Raw genomic sequence first — 19718 nt, 5'->3', positions numbered from 1 at the left:
TATAGGGCTACAGACTCTTCACACTGGCTTGCTATAAGAGAGGGACACCATTGTGGGAAATTTGTCTTTTTTTACCATTTATCCTGCTAGCTTGTACCCCTTGACCCCTGAAATAAGTTTTTAATGAGATTGATATTCAAAGAAATAGCAATGACAATCTTTTTTATATTACATTTTTCTTCATATTGTGCTTTCAGACTTACAGGCCATTGCTTTCCTTTATTGTGCAGCAATTATCCTGACCAAAAGGAATGGACTAAATAATTAATTACAAAAGCGAAAACTAGTAAAAAAGGTCTTACTTCATGTGTTTCAAATGCTCCATTGCCACTTGCTAGAGTTACTCTGTATGAACACCAGTAAGGCAAATCCCTGTACAGTTTTATTTGTTGGATAGTTCTTACATTTTTCTGTGACACCAAGCTCAAAATGTACACTCATATTTTCACAGTCAGATGAAAGATAAATAAATTGATACATCATCCTTATATTTCATAAGCTCATTTTAATATTCTCAGGTCATTAAATATTTTACACATTCTGCCCAGCAAGATATTCTCATTTGAATGTTCTACAGTAAAACTGCAAACATTTAAATGCATGTTGTATGCAATGATATCCAGCCAGTTTACTACTGTACCAGTATTTTACCAGCAGTCAACTAAGTTTCAATTATATCTGGTAATCTAAAAAGATGTGAACTACACTGAGTACTAAACCTCTAGATTCTGTGTACATTGTGAATATTATAGGAGTCAATCACAGTCTGAAAACAGTTCAGGTGCCATGCATTTAAGAAACAAATACTGGCATATCAGCTGAAATAATTAGGGGCCGGTCAGGTCCATTAGAATGGTTGCAACATCCAGAACAGTAGGCAATTTCATTACAGATAACTGTGTGGCTATATACAGGGATACAAGATGGCATTATGAGTAATTACAGATCAACAGCACCATACATACAGCTTAGCTTTTAAAGAGAGAGTGTTGCATATGCCATGTTTGAGAGAGCCAGTGAGTGTGTTTGTTTGTGTGGTTGCTTGCCTTTTTACATCAATGGATTAACCTGAGCTCAAATAGATGCAGAGTAACTAAATGTCTCTCAAAGCACAATTATTTCTCTCTTTATTTATATATCAGCACAAAGTCCATTGCACAGTGACGGCAGCACCCTCACAACATTGGATGGAGGCCACATGATCCTGTCCATCAATGCTGTTACGTTTTAAATTGCTTTACACCATAAGAAGCAAGGTTTCATTTAAAATACCAACCACAATTCTTAAAGTCACATACATGGAAGAGGTGGGAAGATTCAAAGAGCATGATTCCAGTATCTCCAAATGATATATTCCACAAGTGATTAAACACTATAAATACATTTCCAGATGTTAAATCACTCTACTGTATCCACATTAGAGATGGTCTCACATCGAGATGAACCAAGACCATGGCATATTCATTCAGTTACTAGTTGTACTTACATGTAAGTGTGTGTGTAGGATAGAGAAAAGTGTGAGAATGTTGATATCATACAGACGTGACTGATCACCAGTCTTAGTACACGTGGTGTTTTAGTTTGTACATTTCCTGTCTTAGTTTAACACTGCAGTATGGGATGAAGCAACTCTTTAGGTCATTGTTTTGTTGTTCCAGGCTTCCGTTATTACTTGTTCTACAGTCAGTCAACGTACATGGGGGAGCTGGGAGAAGTAGGCATCTGATCCAGGATTCTGCAGACGTAACTGGCAACATCCACCGAGCGCTCCTCATACATCAGAATGAAAGCATGTTTCTGTATTGAAGGGACACAGAAACATGTTATAACATGTAATAATATGTACGGGCGATAAGTATCTCTGCATGTAATACAATTACATGAATTCATATTTAGTCATTTAGCAGACGCCCGTATGCATACATTTTCATACACACCCTGGTACTGTGGGAGTCAAACCTTGAACTGTAAGTGCCATGCTCTACCAACTGAGCCACACGGGACGTACATACTTACCAGAAGCTCTTTGTACTTTGGCCTTTTTGACTCATCCTTTGTGAGGCTAAAGGGGGCAAAGGGAATAAATAATTATAATTCTGCTCTGCAATAAACCACATCATGGGTCTATTCGAGACTTAAAATACATTACATGTTTTGTCCACCAGGGGGAAATCAAATCCAGAGGATGTCTCATGCAGAAGATTACTTTATGAATTTCCCACCTTTTATTATTTGTGGGTGAATACTGCGAAAGTATGCAGTTGTTTACATTGACAATATTGCTCTGCAGTGATTCAATGTACTTCAACTTATACTATATCATCGTGAATATAACATTGAAGCAGTGCCAGCAGAAGTTGTATCTTTGTCCTTTACCACAGATTGACAAAGTTGATGAATTTGGGAGAGAACTGCCTGTCTTCTGAGTTGGTAAGCTGTGGAGGTTCTCCCTTCACCACCTGTGTCAACTGGTCAAACACACTGTTCCACTTTGGGTAGGGAAACCGCCCAGTCGCCAGCTCGTACTGTAAAAAACCCACACAAAGACAACATGGTGAGTCTACAGTTACAATATTACAAAAACACAAAGAATAATATACTATCTTGTCTTGTGGATTTAACATTCAGTGTATCTTCAAATAGCTCTTTGAATGTTAAAGACAACGTGGACAAGAGGGTTGAGGACCCACCAGTGTTATTCCCAAACTCCATACGTCTGACCGGACGTCATAGCCTTGTCTGGAGGCACTTGGGTCTATCCTCTCAGGCTGTGGAAGAGACATGGAAAACATGTTACAATTCATCATAGATGGGCCTTTAAAGAGAAAAACTAAAATGAAGAACAAACATTCAAATAAATGTTCAAAACTAGACAACTTGTGGGGGGAAAAAATCTAAACAGAGACTTGAGACAAGTGTGTATACAGTCCTCACCATATGCATTTGGACAGTGAAGCTCATCTTATTTTGGCTCTATACTCCAGTATTTTGGATCATCAATCAAATGATGACTGAAGCAATGGTATAAAATAACCCCATATATTTGAGGGTATCCGTTTTATCCTTTTGAAATAAAAGCACTTCATGTATCTAGTTCCCCCATTTGAAGAAATCACAAGTATTTGGACAAATTCACAGTAATCTGAAGGTTTGTTTTTGGTTCCATATAATTTCTCATACAACTGTATCAAGCTTGTAACTCTATAAACGCGTTTGCTTTTTGGATGCATTTGCAGTTTGTTTTGGGTGCGTTTGAACTTTTAGGCCAGGTCTTGTTTAATTGTAAGCGAATGGTGAATAGTAGTGACGAGAAAGGCGTCGGTGCTTTCACCGAAAAATGGCTCATTAAACAGAGCGTCATTATCTGTTTACAACGCACATTAGTGGCATCTGCATGTGATTATCAGAGAATATTTTATTCTCCACTGTTTTCATAAAAATTCAGTGGCGCAACGGTAAATCGCTGGATTTAGTAGCCTATGATCAGTTGGAATACCAGGTTCACATCTGACGTCAGGCTTCCTTTTTTTGCCCTTCAAGTTAACTATTTCTCAAAAACGGAATCTATGGCATTATTTAGGATGCTTAAGACAGAAACATTTACGATACTAAATAAAACAAATTTGAACAGTGCAGAAAGTGTGGTTTCACAAAATAATTTTCAAAATAGTGTCTCTTCAATGGTATTCGACCTCATACCCTCACGTCACTCATGCTGCAGATATTTGCTTTAAAGCTGTATCCAAATCCATAGGATGTAGTGATCACAATATTATAGCCATATCTAGGAAAACCAAAGTCCCAAAGGCTGGGCCTAATAAGAGGTCATACAAGAAGTTTTGTAGTAATTCATATGTTGATGTAAAGAATATTTGCTGGTCTGTGGTGTGTAATGAGGAGCAACCAGACGCTGCACTTGACACATTTATGAAACTACTTATTCCAGTTACTAATAAGCACGCACCCATTAAGAAAATGACTAAACTGTTAAATCCCCTTGGATTGATGAGGAATTGAAAAATTGTATGGTTGAGAGGGATGAGGCAAAAGGTATGGCAATTAAATCTGGCAGCACAACTGACTGGCAAACATACTACAAATTAAGAAATCATGTGACTAAACTAGATAAAAAGAAACTACACTATGAAATAAATAAAAATGATATAAAGAATGATATTAAAAAGCTTTGGGGCACCTTAAATGACATTTTGGGGAAAAAAAGCCAATTCTGCTTCATTTATTGAATGGAGCTCATTCATCACAAAGCCCACTGATATTGCAAACTACTTTAATGACTTTTTCCATTGGCAAGATAGGCAAATTTAGGGATGACATGCCAGCAACAAACGCTGAAACTCCACATCCAAGTATATCGGACCAAATTATGAAAGACAAGAATTGACAACATAATTTCAGCATGCTTATAGGGAAGGACACTCAACAAGCACAGTACTTACACAAATGACTGATGATTGGATGAGAGAAATTGATGATAAAATGATTGTGGGGGCTGTCTTGTTAGACTTCAGTGCAGCTTTTGACATTATCGATCATAGTCTGCTGCTGGAAAAACATATGTTATGGCTTTACACCCACCTCTATAATGTGGATAAAGAGCTACATGTCTAACAGAACCCAGAGGGTGTTCTTTAATGGAAGCCTCTCAAATATAGTTAGAATGAGGAATTCCCCCAGGTAGCTGTTTAGGCCCTTTGCTTTTTAAATTTTTTACTAACGACATGCCACGGACTTTGAGTAAAGCCAGAGTGTCTATGTATGCGGATGACTCAACACTATACACATCAGCTACTACAGCGACTGAAATAACTGCAACACTCAACAAAAAGCTGCAGTTAGTTTCAGAGTGGGTGGCAAGGAATAAGTTATCCCTAAATATTTCGAAAACTAAAAGCATTGTATTTGGAACAAAACACTCACTAAACCTCAGCTAAATCTTGTAATAAATAATGTGGAAATTGAGCAAGTTGAGATGACTAAATTGCTTGGAGTAACCCTGGATTGTAAACTGTCATGGTCAAAACAAATTGCAGTAGTAGCTAAGATGGGGAGAAGTCTGTCTATAATAAAGCGATGCTCTGCCTTAACACTATCAACAAGGCAGGTCCTACAGGCCCTAGTTGTCACACCTTGACTATTGTTCAGTCGTGTGGTCAGGTGCCACAAAAAAGGACTCAGAACAGGGCAGCACTGCTGGCCCTTGGATGTACACAGAGAGCTAATATTAATAATATCCATGTCAATCTCTCCTGGCTGAAAGTGGAGGAGAGATTGACTTCATCACTACTTTTATTTATGAGAGGTATTGAGGTATGTTGAATGCACCGCGCTGTTTGTCTAAACTACTGGCACACAGCTCAGACACCCATGCATACCCCACAAGAGGTCTCTTCACAGTCCCCAAGTCCAGATCAGACTATGGGAGGCACACAGTACTACATAGAGCCATCACTACATGGAACTCTATTCCACATCAAGTAACTGACGCAAGCAGTAAAAGTATATTTAAAAAACAGATTAAAAAAAAAAAAACTTATGGAACAGCTGTGAAGCAACACAAACATTGGCACAGACATGCACACACAATAACATACGCACTATACATACACATGGATTTAGTACTGTAGATGTGGTAGTGGTGGAGTAGGGGCCTGAGGGCTCACAGTGTGTTGTGAAATCTGTGAATGTATTGTAATGTTTTTAAAAAATTTATGAACTGCCTTAATTTTGCTGGACCCCAGAAAGAATTGCTGCAGCACCGGAACCACGAAATCAGTGGGATCTCGCATTTTGCAGCACACGGGTTGAAATAGCACATGATCAAACAAAGCGTCGAGTGTAACTGATGACATACTTCTGATAAAAGATACATGCATCGGCACACTGCTTCAAAGTTATCACTAAGCAGCTTTCGAAGCATGCCTTGGAGCACCGGTATCAAACATAAATATCACTATCAAATCATATTTTATTAGTCACATGAGCCGAATACAACCTTACAGTGAAATGCTTACTTACGAGCCCCTAACCAACAATGCAGCTAAAAAAAAAAATACAGATAAGAAATAAAAGTAGCAAGTAATTAAAGAGAAGCAGTAAAATAATAATAGTAAGACTATATACCAGTTAGTTGAGGTAATATGTACATGTGGGTAGAGTTATTAAAGTGACTATGCATAGATGATAACAACAGAGCGTAGCAGCGGTGTAAAAGAGGGAGAGAGGGGCAATGCAAATAGCCTGGGTAGCCATTTGATTAGGTGTTCTTAGTCTTATGGCTTGGGTAGCCATTTGATTAGGTGTTCTTAGTCTTATGGCTTGGGTAGCCATTTGATTAGGCGTTCTTAGTCTTATGGCTTGGGGGTAGAAGCAGTTTAGAAGCCTCTTGGACCTAGACTTGGCGCTCCGGTACCGCTTGCCGTGCGGTAGCAGAGAAAAGTCTATGACTAGGGTGGCTGGAGTCTTTGACAATTTTTAGGGCCTTGCTCTGACACTGCCTGGTATAGAGGTCCTGGATGACAGGGAGCTTGGCCCCAATTATGTACTGGGCCATTCGCACTACCCTCTGTAGTGCCTTGCGGTCGGAGGCCGAGCAGTTGCCATACCAGGCAGTGATGCAACCAGTCAGGATGCTCTCAATGGTGCAGCTGTAGAACCTTTTGAGGATCGGAGGTCCCATGACAAATCTTTTCAGGCTCCTGCGGGGGAATAGGTTTGGTCGTGCCCTCTTCACGACTGTCTTGGTGTGCTTGGACCATGTTAGTTTGTTGGTGATGTGGACACCAAGGAACTTGAAGCTCTCAACCTGCTCCACTGCAGCCCCGTCAATGAGAATGGGGGTGTGCTCAGTCCTCTTTTTCCTGTAGTCCACAGTCATCTCCTTTGTCTTGAATAGATTCACTTGAGCGCATTCATTATCATAGGCACTCAATTCTGTCTATTCAACAGAATACAACATACACCCAAGGGCTGACCACATTTAGTCAACTGGTCGATTGTTTAGTCGATAGGCTGTTGGTCAACAGATGTTTTTAGTCGAGCAGTCATAAATATTTATTTTATGGCAGACCTGTCTGATTTGCGCTACTCTGAGTGGACTAATCCATTGAGGAGGACTCTGGGATGCCACGTTCCTAGAAAAAGGGGAGTGTGGCTAAGATCACAGAGGAAGACAGGTCTAACTCGGCAGGAAACTATTATTTTTTTGTACCTTAGCAGTATATCCATAATCTTTACTAAAATGCACAAGGCACGTCTCTCGAGAATGCGCTCTTCCGCGTTCATTGTTTCATAACTTCATTGCGTTTACTGTTTGCCCTAATTATTAGTGTATATCAATTCCCCATTACATATAATCACCAGTAGTAGCCAACATTTACCATTAATTCCCATAATGTCTAACCTACAATGTTTGTTTGGTTACGGTAATTTCTGTTAATGCATTCAATATATTATTAGTCGTTTACCATTGTCAGAGTGGACACATTTGCAGAGCTCACCACCTATGCTACACGTGTGAGAAACAAGTTTTGGTTTATTTCCTGTCATTTAAGAGTTGTCAATTTATTCATCGTTTTTTTTGTTTGGAGCACAACCGATTACGCATATAGAAGTAGGCCTAGGTTACCTGGACTGCGGGCAAATGTAGACCTATAAAATGTGCCCATTTGAGATGTCATAGTATTTCTGATTGTCTTAACCCACCATCACTAATGAGCTGTAGAGCTTCTCAAAGTAATTTTTTCTTGACCTCAAACTGCAAGTAAACAAAGTCTGTTTTTAGAATCCATTGAAAATGGATTACTCAACGTATTAGAACATAAATCCAGCGCTCTCCCTTCCGATAACCACTTGGCATGAAAGGAAACAATGTAATGCTCTGATCCAGTGGAAACATCATAAAATACCGGATTACTTATTTTCCCTTGCACAATTAGCCTACAACTGTGTATGTCCCTGTCGTGGGAAACTGAGGGCCCAGAATATTTGATACAATGTTGCAAATTGGCTAGCGCGAGCTTCGGGTCGGATTATTGAAACGTTTCAAGTTCGTTGCAGACAGGCCACGCGTAACCAAATGTGATTTATAGGATATTTATTTTTAAATCAGGATATTGTTTACCTGCAAGCTGCAATGTTTTTATTTGTTGGCTTTTGGCTTTATATGTAGGCTATTCTTACATCGTTGGCAATAGAAGTTATTTTATATTTGTAGTATTGTTTTCATTTAGATAGAATTTAGATTCACCACATGACAAAGAGATTGAGATTAAAAAAAACTAAATGAAACTGTTCCACAAAAATGAGCATATGAAAATCATAACTGGCACGCAGATCGGTAGAAATTGTAAAATAAATTGGCACTCCAAATGGAAAAGGTGGTCGACCCCTGGTGTAGCCTATTACCGGCTACTTCAGGAGCATAACGCAGAATCCAGGAAAGCCAGCAGGGGGTTGACGAACTTGATCACTGGCTCCCTCGAGTCGTGTGTGTGTTAATTATTTAAAATCAAACTGTGCTTAAAGTACCAGACAAGCTCAATACACATGGTTCATTTTAAAACACATAGGGTGTGTATAAAAAAATATATAAAATGTAAACATTTTAGACCAATAGAATGATCGAAAGACTACTCTTGGTTGACCAAGATGAATTTTTAGTCTGGGACAGCCCTACGGAAAACCCTGTCCATGTCCTCATTGCCTGGTTCTACATGCCTTTCATAATAACCACCTCAGCCAGTTACTCCACGTATGACCTCACCTACACACATATAAAAAATGCAGTGGTTCCAAACAGTGCCAAGGTCATCAGAAGCAGACTTCTACCAGCCGTGCTGCTGAGTGGAGGGAGAACCTCCTCTCCTCTGGCTCATTCATTCATTCATGCACCAGAAATAGAAGATGTCACCCATTCACAGCAGTGGGACAGAATTCTCTGACCGCAGCACTGATGTGTTTTATGGCATAGTGGCTACAGCACGAGCTCAACTCTGCCAAGACTGAAAAAGATCTGGCTGCCCAGCTCTCACCTAGGACACAGCTACTCAGACTTGTTATGAACTCAAAACACAACTAGTCAGACCTACTACACTGTGTATAAAACATTAAGAACACCTGCTCTTTCCATGACAGACTGAACAGGTGAAAGCTATGATCCCTTATTGATGTCACTTCAACCAGTGTAGATGAAGAGGAGGAGACAGGTTAAAGGATGTTTTAGCCTTGAGACAAGGTTGGTGTATGTGTGCCATTGAGGGTTAAATGGGCAAGGCAAAATATGTAATGCCTTTGAACATGGTATGGTAGTAGTTGCCAGGCGCACCGGTTTGTCAAGAATTGCAACGCTGCTGGGTTTTTCCACACGCAACAGTTTCCTGTGTGTATCAAGAATGGTCCACCACCCAAAAGTCATCCAGCTTGACAACTGTGGGAAGCATTGGAGTCAACATGGGCCAGCCCACCATACCTGTGGAACGCTTTCGGCACCTTGTAAAGTCCATGCCCTGACGAATTGAGGCTGTTCTGAGGGCAAAGGGGGATGCAACTCAATATTAGGAAGGTGTTCCTAAGGTTTTATACACTGTGTAAATTATCAACTCAAAACAACATCAGTGTACATTTAATGTAGATGTGTAATTGCTTTCAAATACAAAAAGTATTTCCTAATTAAAATGACTGAACTGTTGATTTAAGGATGCTTTGGTACATAATGGTAGTAGCAACATTAACCTGACACTAGTGTGCAAAAGTATTAGTGAGCATATTCCAACATAAACATTTCAGACATGTGGCCACTTGCCAGCTAAATGAACTAAATCATAACAACCAGAGAGGAACAGAGCTAGACTGTCACCTGAACCAAATACCATGAACCAAATCGTTGTAGTGTAGTACATAATATTCCATTGAAGTGAAATCAATCCCTCTCTAATATCTAGACCAAACAAAGACAAATGGTGCTAAAGCAATTAGCAATGGGGTGGCCAAGAAGCACCTGGCAGGTCTGCAATTTTTATATTTGAAAAAGGAAACTGGAGTCATGTGGGTTGGATTCCTGCACTGTGAGCTCACAGCTGTGGGAGCACCAACCCAAACAGCTTTATTCTGACAGACATGAATGAAGTAACCCAGCCCTTCCTTGGCCTTCTGGTAGACGCGTGGCAGAGATATGGCAGAGGTGTGCCCTACGTCCTGATAGGGAGATGCCAAATTTAGAATGGAAACTGGAGGGCCCGGGGCTTCCTTCTCCCATCAGCAATACCACCGCCAGAAAATAAACCCTGTGATGGCGACACGATGAGCTCATTCAACTGCACTGCCAGCAGTTTGCACGACTTCAACCATGTCACATACACACAGACGGCATGAGATTACTCTGCAGCTAGCCCAAAATTGGACCAAGCATCAGCAAGAACAGATATCAGTAGCGACCATAATATAATTACCAACGCTGCCATCAACAATAAGGAAAGGGGAATCAGAGAGGTGTAGGGGGCTGCCTTAAATTTGCATTCACTTCATCAGCGCCCGGGGAGCAGTTGACGTTAGGGGTTAACTGCCTTGCTCAAGGGCAGAACGGCAGATTTTTCCACCTTGCTCAGAGATTCGAACCAGCGACCTTTCGGTTACTGGCCCAACAATCTTAACTACCTGCCTCCCCTCAATAACACTACAGTCTCCTTACAACTGACGATCACCACCAAGTCACTAAGTACCAAAACAGTTGAAATCTTATTATGTACTGGATTGTGTGAAAGTGAAATGTATTCTTAGAAAGAGCCTTAGTTGTACATCTTCCACTTGTCTTGTCTTTCAGCCGTTAATGAAAAATTGCACCGAAATCCCCATATATCACTTACTGCCATGTACGGTCTGCACCCTGCATCTCTGGTTTTGGCAATGGAGTCCACCAGCTGCCCACTGATGCCAAAATCACAAAGCTTAATGTTGCCATTCCTGTCCAGGAGGATGTTGGATGGCTTGATGTCTGAGAGGAGAAACATATAGAAGATATGACAAAGCTAGGCTAAGAGTTCTGGGTAAAGGAAGTGCCACTTCTGTTGTGGTACAGTAAATAGAGCATTGTGAGGTAATAACGGCAATAAACATCTCAAATGAGGAAATAAAGAACAAGGTCTCCATTTTGGAGTCGTCTTACCTCTGTGAATTATTTTCAAGTATTCTTTTAAGTGGTTAAGTGCTTTCACAGTCTGTAATGAAAACACATAGCAACTAAATTAATATAGAGAAATATGTACCCTACCTGTCAAATTAGTGTAAATTATGTCAGGAGAAAATGCATGAAAACTTACAGCTAATGTTATTTTGCCTAATATTTCCTCTGGAATCACATCATCTAAAGCACAATATACATATTTGTAGAATTTGTCGAAGGAGGTAGACATAAGTTCCATACATATCCAACAGTCCCCCTGACAAAGAAAAGAATCATAAGACATAACATTACCGCGTGAAGACAATACACTGCTTATTGCTAACTACACAGAACGATTGATTGACATCCAATGCATTTCCTATATAGAGAAATCAATCAACAAAACAAAGAAGTGAAAAACTTGCATGGTCACCTCTCTGAAAAGAGCCCCGTAAAACTGAACTATGTAGAGACAATCACTACTCCTCATGACCACATCCAGGTCCATTAGCAGCTGCTTCTGTTCCTTCTCATCAACCGTTGACCTAATCCTCTGTGGGAGACACACATTGTAATCAGATGCATGTTGCTTTCAATTGTGACCATGGTTGGAAGTCACAGGAGGTTGGTGGCACCGTAATTGGTGAGGACGGGCACGTGGTAAATGGCTGGAGTGGAATTAGTGGAAAGGTATCAACATCAAACACATGGTTTCCATGTGTTTAAGGCCGTTCCATTCGCTCTGTTCCAGCCATTATTACGAGCCTTCCTCCCCTTAACATGAGCAACATGTTACCATATCCTGCAATGGGAGTCAGTTACACTTTGGTGATTATGATGATTACTGAGTGTTCATTTCACAATATAGCCTAAGACTGATGAGCAGGCATAAATCTTGCCCTGAACACTTCCTGTAGTTTAGTCAATAAGAGGTCAGTAAGGGGCAGTCACCTTGACAGCCATTATCTGGTTGCTGGGCTTGTGCACCATCTTGTTGACAGAGCCGTAAGCGCCCCGCCCAATCTCCCCCAGGTCCTTGAGGTCCTCAGCCGTGAAGTCACAATCGCCAACGGCGGTCTTCAACTTCCCTGACGACTCGATACTATGCGTACGCAGCCTCTCTCTGGCCACAGAAATAGGTGGGAGACAGATAAGAAACACAATCTTTGTTAGTTCAGTTAATTTCACCTCAATCATATGCTGAACAAAAATGTTAATGCAACATGAAAAAATTTCTAAGATTTTGCTATGTTACAGTTCATATAAGGAAATCAGTTCAGTTTAAATAAATTAGGCCCTAATCTATGGATTTCCTATAACTGGGCAGGGATGCAGCCATGGGTGGGCCTGGGAGGGCATAGGCTCCGACGATCCCTCAGGTGAAGAAGCCGAATGTGGATGTCCTGGGCTTGCATGGTTACACGTGGTCTGCGGTTGTGAGGCCTTTTGGACGTACTGCCAATTTTTTTTAAATGCCGTTGGAGGCGGTTTATGGTAGAGAAATTAACATAAACGTCTCTGGCAACAGCGCTGGTGGACATTCCTGCAGTAAGCATGCCAATTGCATGCTGCCTCAACTTGAGACATCTGTGGCATTGTGTTGTGTGACAAAACTGCACATTTTAGTGGCCTTTTATTGTCCACAGCACAAGGTGCACCTGTGTAATGATCATAACGTTTAATCAGTTGTTTGATTTGCCACACCTGTCAGGTGGATGGATTATCTCGACAAAGGATAAAGTGCTCACTAACAGGGATGAAAAACAAATTTGTGCACAGAATTTGAGAGAAATAAGCTTTTTGTGCGTGTGGAACATTTCCAGAATCTTTTATTTCAGCTCATGAAACAAGAGACCAACACTTTACATGTTGCGTTTATATTTTTGTTCAGCATATTATATATATATATATATATATATATGATACTGCACCTGAAAAGGATGGTTAGTTGGCATCCGTTTGTTCAGTTTGCATTATCCAGCATCAGTTATTTGCTTTTCCAGGGTAACTTAGCAGCTTCATGTTATCATCTAATTACACAGCCAAGACACAGGGCTTATTCACATTCACTACAATGGTGTTGCCCAAACAGCTACTTGAGGCTACATTCAGTTACTGTCTGTTTTCCATGAGCAGGTGGAGATAGAAATACAACAACTGCTAATCATTCCAACCTCACTTAGCCTGTCTTTATTGTGACAGATTGCCTGGGTACCTATACAGTACTGAATGTTACATTGACAATGTGTGGCTTTGGAGATGAAAAGTCCCCGCAGACTGTAGACTAGAGTCATATAACAATTCATTATGCAGGAGTTTGCATTGTGGCTAATGCAAATTCCTCTCCATGTTCATCTTCAGAAAACCACATCCATTGCAAATTTTGAAGGTCAACTTACATGTGGGGGTTCTGGAATGGGGGTCCTGCTGTATTCAGAGTGAATCTGGTCGTTGGTTTGATCGGGGGATTGGCAAAATTTAACTTCAGTGCTTTGCGTTTACCTGATAGGGAAGAGTCAGAGTTTATGTCAGATTGCACACAAGACATCTGTGGCAGGGGTAGAGCCAAGGACCAGAAAACAACACTTACACTCAAAAACAACATGAAAACAAACAGTTACCATACCACAGAATGAGAGACTAGTAAAGCAATGGAGAGGTAAATTTAACAAGAGTATTCAAGTAAATTTACTTAAGTCATGCAATCCACATCTAGGGATGATGAATGTAAGAGTAATGACCAGCTTCTTACCAAAGGCCTCCCTCTTTATATTTCTCTGTGAGAACATAGATTTCTTCTATAGATGCTGATTTTGAGATATTGGCTGATACTGAACTATATGGGATAGTCAACAAAACAGGTCTTGACCAAATTAAAATGAATCACGAGTAGGTCTAATAACAGGTTCTCAATCAAATATGTGTATGCTATAGCCTCAGTGATCAGGAACAGAAACCTCCTGGAGGAATTTTTACAAGACATGTCCTGGTTGTACCAGTGACTCATTGCAGATGGTAGGTATATACTTTGACCAGTTCACTGAGGCATACACTTCTCAGTAGACACCTGCTCTAAACCATAGCCTAGTACTAGATCACATCCCATACCATGGCTATTCAGGATGGAGGCTTAGCTACAATCCAACACTCACCTACCATGTTTTAGTAGGTTTTGCTTGGTAATTCAAACAATAATGAGGGAATAGGTGAGAATTTAAATTAAAAACTGACAATTTTTTGTGATTTTTACATTTTTTATTTCATTTAGGCTACTACCCAGAGACTGTGAAACATGACAACATTGTGTAATGAGATTCTAACTCAACAAAAGCATTGATCTGACAGAACTGTATCTTTGATAATACAAAATGTGACTTTTGGCTCATAACCACACATAAGAGTAAAATAGCCTACACTGCAGACTAGAAAATCTTGCCAGAGGAGAAGGAGCTTCCCAAGTAAAACTGTTCCGAGTTCACCTTGAAATGAAGGAAGCATTCTGTTCTCTCCACCCAAAACACCACAAGAATGTATGTACGTACTCAAATTCCAATAAAATGGCACACGTCATTGGAAATTACACTAGTGTCTCCATGTCTCAACAGGCAAGTGTTTAAGTACAGCTCATGCCAAAAATCACTTACGTGTTCAAAAACAAAACAGCTGCAAACTGGTTTGAAAAACAATGTGACAAAACCCCAAGCATTACTAGCTAGTTTTGCTTGTTAGTAACAAGCCGACTAAAAGTGCTAAAACTAAAAAAGGTAGAGCTTCCATTACAATGTTTGTTAAAAACACACCTAATTAATAAATACAAGCAAAAGGACTACACTTCTGTCAAGATAAAATACATTTCCAACACAGTGCTATTTTGTGTAGAAGGTTATCAGTTCAGGCCGAACCAAACAGTGGTAAAGACCAGTTGAAAGCCAAAGTGTGAATCTATATACACCAATGCTAATGGAAGCTCTTAGCCCTAGGCTTGTGCCGATGATGGATGATCAGAATATGGATTGGAACGTCTTGGTAAATGAACATTATGAAACTAAATGGTTTGGTGATAACTAATAGTAAGGTAAAAACATACAGGATGGTTAACACCAACTGTTTGTTTTTTTGAAACTACAGAAGTTAAATCAATAAGACTCAGTTGGACAAGTCTTTCATTCACTTGCTTTGCATCAGTAAAATATTATGACCTAATGTCTTAAATCACAGACGAACATAAGCTGCACTCAAACTCTAGGATAATCAATGTTTAGCCTCAACTATTAGCCTTAACTATCAAAACCGGCACAAGCCTACTAGACCCCAACAACTCTTCACTTGGATTAGTTGAGAAAAGAGGACAGACTCCCCCATACCAGACCATCAGGCAGAAGCAAAGGGTTGAGAACGGTTGGTATTGTAGCAAAAGAGGTTTGGCTTACTTGGGGGAGCTCCAGACAGGTTTATCTGAAACCCTAGGAGGTGAGAAGAGAACATTTCTTTTTCACCTTTATTTAGGCTACTGTTTGACCGATAAACAAAAAACAATCAAGTTTTATTAGGAAACGTGGTGAAAACAAACACTGTTCTTCTCGGCTTCAGTTTAGACCAGGGAACGATGCAGCACTGTTTCCCAACACCCGGCACCACCTTGACTGACAACTATTTGAAGTATCTCAAATCAACTTGATTTTTCTAAATGAGGCTTCATTACTGGAAAGGTCTATGAATCACAGTTTGATACCAAGTGTGGACAACAACTACTACACACACTACACACATGACCAACTAGCCCAATTGAAGAAATCCTGACCGGAAATATTTTTATCTGGGCCTAACCTACATGCAATACTTAACTAATTAATTAGGGTACTTATCAGATGTTGCCAGCTGAAATGGCAGCAGCCTTGTTATCAATGTTGCATGTTAGAGTTAATAATCATAAATGTACTTAGTTTGAAGCAGTACAAGCTCCTTTGCATAAGCCACCCAAATTATACAATAAGAACACAGAGACAACTGGCTGAATAGGCACTGGTGCTAAGGAAGGCCTACTAAAAACATAGGCTTACCTCTCTTGCACTTGTCTTCTCTATGCTATGGATTGTACATTTCCCAGACCCTATTGTATGTTGTATGCACTTTTCCAAAAGAAACCAACCAATAACTGAAGAGTTAAAAACATATTTATTATTCAAATCTGGAAGACCGTGTTCTGTTAAGCTTCTTTTTTTTTTACTGTCAAATGTAACACTGCACTTTGAAATGTCCCTGTAAACAAGTGTGGCTATGGCCTCGTTACATACTCAAATTATTTTCTGCTGAGTGAACTACTGAACTTTTATAACTTGGCCTCACATCAGTGAACTGGTAAATGTTTACGCTGAGCATTCCACCACACAGAAAAATGTATTGCTGGGGGGGATTAATCTACATGCACACACATATAGCCAGAAACAACCAAGATAACCTTGATATGATTGAGGATTAGCTCAGGCAGATTCAGTGGAGATAATTGGGGTAGATCTATAAAAAGAACAACCTACAAAATATATATATTTTTTTTTTTAAATGGAGGGGTGTGAGATAGAAAATTAAATGCATCCACAAAATGATCCTGGCAGGGAGAGACAATAACAATTGAAGAAACTATTCTTGGGGCAGCTCACCATCGATCAGCATCAAGTCATGAGGGTTATGGGAAGTTAATAGCATTAAGGAAAGGGAAGAAAAATATCACAGAAATGTAGTTTCAATACTTTGACACTAACAGAAGCGGACCATAACATATGTTTCTTTCATTTACTACCTGTTAAATATCAGATTCAGAACGGCATGCAAAAGTATAGAACCAGTTCCAAAAGGAACTAACGAGCTACAACAGTTATTATTAAAGCATCAACAAAAAAAATGTATATATAAATCTTTATAAAATGTGTAATATTGACAGTAACGTTAGCTACCTGTTTCACTCTGACATCTCCAGCACGTGTTGGATTCTGTAAGTTAAAAAATATATAGTTTGTAAAAACATAGCTAGCTAATTATGCATTGGGTGGACATTTAACAGATTTCTCCTGGTAGATGTAAGTTAACGTTATTTGACTTCTAAGAGAGTCTCATGCACAAGTTTCACTGAGCTAACATTAACTGCCTGGCCTAGGATACTTCGGGATTTTAGTAATAAAGCCCTTTATCCACTTCACAAGAGTCAGATCAAATCATGGATAACATTTTTTGTCTCTGTATCCAGTAGTTGAGGTAGTTTCGGGAGCTAATGCTAACTCGCGTTAGTGCAATGACTGGAATTATATGGTAACTGCTACAGTAGCATGTTAGTAGATACAATGAATTTCCCCAAAACACATCCCAACACGATCTTGTTATTTTTAGAACTGCAACATATTGAGGTTAGCTAGTTAGAGGTAACCTGACATTGAAAGACAGTAAGCAACACATGACCACATCCAGATAAATCATACAGGCCTTCTTATATTCTAGCTAGCTAACGTTTTTTAGGCTAGCTAGCAATGCCGCTTGTTAGCCAACCATAGTTAACGAGTTAGCTTACGTTAACTAGTGAAATAGTTAAGTTATGTGGTTAGCTAACGTTCTTTTTGGTGTTAATTATTTCTAACAAAACACATTTTCAGAACCCGTTATTTGATTAGAAGAATGTTTTGGGTGTGAGGGCAACTGATTTGACAGTAGCTAGCTAATGTTAACTGTAGACACCAAGCTAGCTAGCTAACTAGTAATAGTGTGTGAATACAACTGAGGCAAGATATCTGTTAGTAAGTAGATAGCTAGCTCGCCAATATCGGTAGCTAGTTCGTTAGCAAAGTCATTAGGTTACTCCTGTTAACACCCCTCACAAAAAAAGATATAGTTAACAAGCTGGTATTGTACAATCCTTACCTTGCATACTGCTCATTGTTGTTATGTGTTGCGACTGGGATTGATGGTGATGTGAGCCTGTAGATCCTGGGTTATTGCTGTTGTGGCTGGTAGATGTTGTTGAGTTGTTGGGGCTGGGAGTCGCCATTGTGTGTTTGAATTCCATCAGCAGCACTAGACTGCAATGCAGAGCAACTTCACCCTTACAAAACAAGACTGGAGAATAATCAAACTAGCTAGACTTATTCGACTCAAATGTGCGTGGTGGATGTAGAGAGCGCTACCGAACAAGACTGTAACTACCAACAAACAGTAAGAAATCGGGACAGTGTTTGACAGTCCAGTAACCACCTTTCCACATAGAGTCGAGACCAAAGATGGTGGATAAATAAAGATTATTCAGTCAGACCTTTTACCATTGAAAAAATATCAGTTCCGGCTTACTTAACTGGGTGTGTCTCCCATAGACACCAATGCAATAGCAGCGCGGTCTGGTCTGCTTAGTTTAATTGAACCAGAAAAAAACAGACAAAATCAGCGAGTGGGGTGTCTCGCTTCCTCCTCCGTCTCTGGTCGAGACTCAGTCAGCTGACCAAATGTCACTTGCGAACGTGAACACACACACCTTCCAACGCGACGCTGCTGTGTTTATGGGCGGAGTTCGAGGAACACAAATCTAGGCTCAGATAACCATACCGCCAGCGTTAACCTAAAGCACTAGGGGGAAGACAAATATCTGACCGTGTATCAGCGGGTAGGGGCGATTTCTAGCCTAATTGTATTAGGCTATGAATTACCATACATATATACCAGTTAGTTGAGGGCGAACACCTCCCCCTACGGAAGAGAAACGCAGAGGAGCTCTCCGACCCCGAACAGTGCGAGGAAAAGAAGGGCAAACTGGAGTGGGAGAGCTCCCAGGGGGAGGATGAGTCCAGGGTCTTCCCTCTCAACTCTCCTAACCAGGAATCGTTTTTAAACCCTGTTTTAACCTCCTCTCCCTACCACCCCCCCTTACCCCGTAGGGAGAGAGAGAATGAATCTGGAAAATAACCCCTTTTAAACTGGTTTAATGCCTTCTTTCCTTTTAGCACTGTTTTTATTCACCCCTTTCATGGCTTTTAACATAACCACCATTAATGTTAGGAGTGTGAAGACGGAAATAAGAGCACAATCGGTTTTATCCTTTTTAGAAAGTGTTAATTCAGATGTGTTTTTATTACAGGAGTGTGGCTTACCCTTTTTATCCTCTTACAACAAATGGGAGGAAAAGTGGCAGCGCGGGCCCTCCATTTGGAGTGGATCCAATTTTAATAAAAACGATGGTGTTGCCATTTTATTCAAGAACCCACAGGTGGTGGTGAGGGGGAGCACAGTGGTGGTTGGGGGGCGTGCTCTTTTAGCCAACTGTACTTTTATGGGGAGGAATTTTAACGTGCTAAATGTATATGGTTTTAACAACAAACATGACCGTTGCACACTTTTAGAAGACCTGCAGTCCCACATGCTGGGGAGGGATCCGCTAGTAGTGGGTGGGGATTTTAACTGTGTTTTAAGTAGAGCAGATAGGAGAGGGGCAGGAGAGGATTTTAAGGTAGATAGGTCAAGCGTTTTATTGCAAGGGTTGTGCAGGGATTTTAAACTAACCGACTGTTTT

At 40.2% G+C, this 19718-nt stretch overlaps 1 protein-coding gene across 4 annotated transcripts; it reads right to left on the bottom strand.

Annotated features, from left to right (window-relative positions):
- Window positions 1-485: 485 nt before the first annotated feature.
- Window positions 486-18644, bottom strand: LOC129833488 (dual specificity mitogen-activated protein kinase kinase 4). 4 transcript variants are annotated; one of them, XM_055898129.1, is made up of 13 exons: window positions 18083-18644; window positions 17128-17163; window positions 15607-15639; window positions 13576-13678; window positions 12128-12299; window positions 11610-11729; window positions 11334-11453; window positions 11180-11231; window positions 10881-11008; window positions 2691-2768; window positions 2377-2525; window positions 2017-2062; window positions 486-1797 (listed from the first exon to the last, which is right to left on the bottom strand). In XM_055898129.1, the coding sequence occupies exons 1-13, from the start codon at window positions 18225-18227 to the stop codon at window positions 1684-1686; spliced, it is 1296 nt and encodes a 431-aa protein (XP_055754104.1). In that variant the 5' UTR covers window positions 18228-18644; the 3' UTR covers window positions 486-1683. The 4 variants fall into 4 exon arrangements, with proteins under 4 accessions (XP_055754104.1, XP_055754105.1, XP_055754106.1 ...); XM_055898130.1 differs by lacking the exon at window positions 15607-15639 and having other exon boundaries at window positions 18083-18642; XM_055898131.1 differs by lacking the exon at window positions 15607-15639 and having other exon boundaries at window positions 13576-13666; window positions 18083-18641.
- Window positions 18645-19718: the final 1074 nt, after the last annotated feature.

Source organism: Salvelinus fontinalis, chromosome 34, assembly GCF_029448725.1.
Source record: "Salvelinus fontinalis isolate EN_2023a chromosome 34, ASM2944872v1, whole genome shotgun sequence".
NCBI classification, from domain to species: domain Eukaryota; kingdom Metazoa; phylum Chordata; class Actinopteri; order Salmoniformes; family Salmonidae; genus Salvelinus; species Salvelinus fontinalis.
The sequence above is the reverse complement of the archived record's forward strand: the minus strand, read 5'-3'. Positions and strand labels throughout refer to the sequence as shown.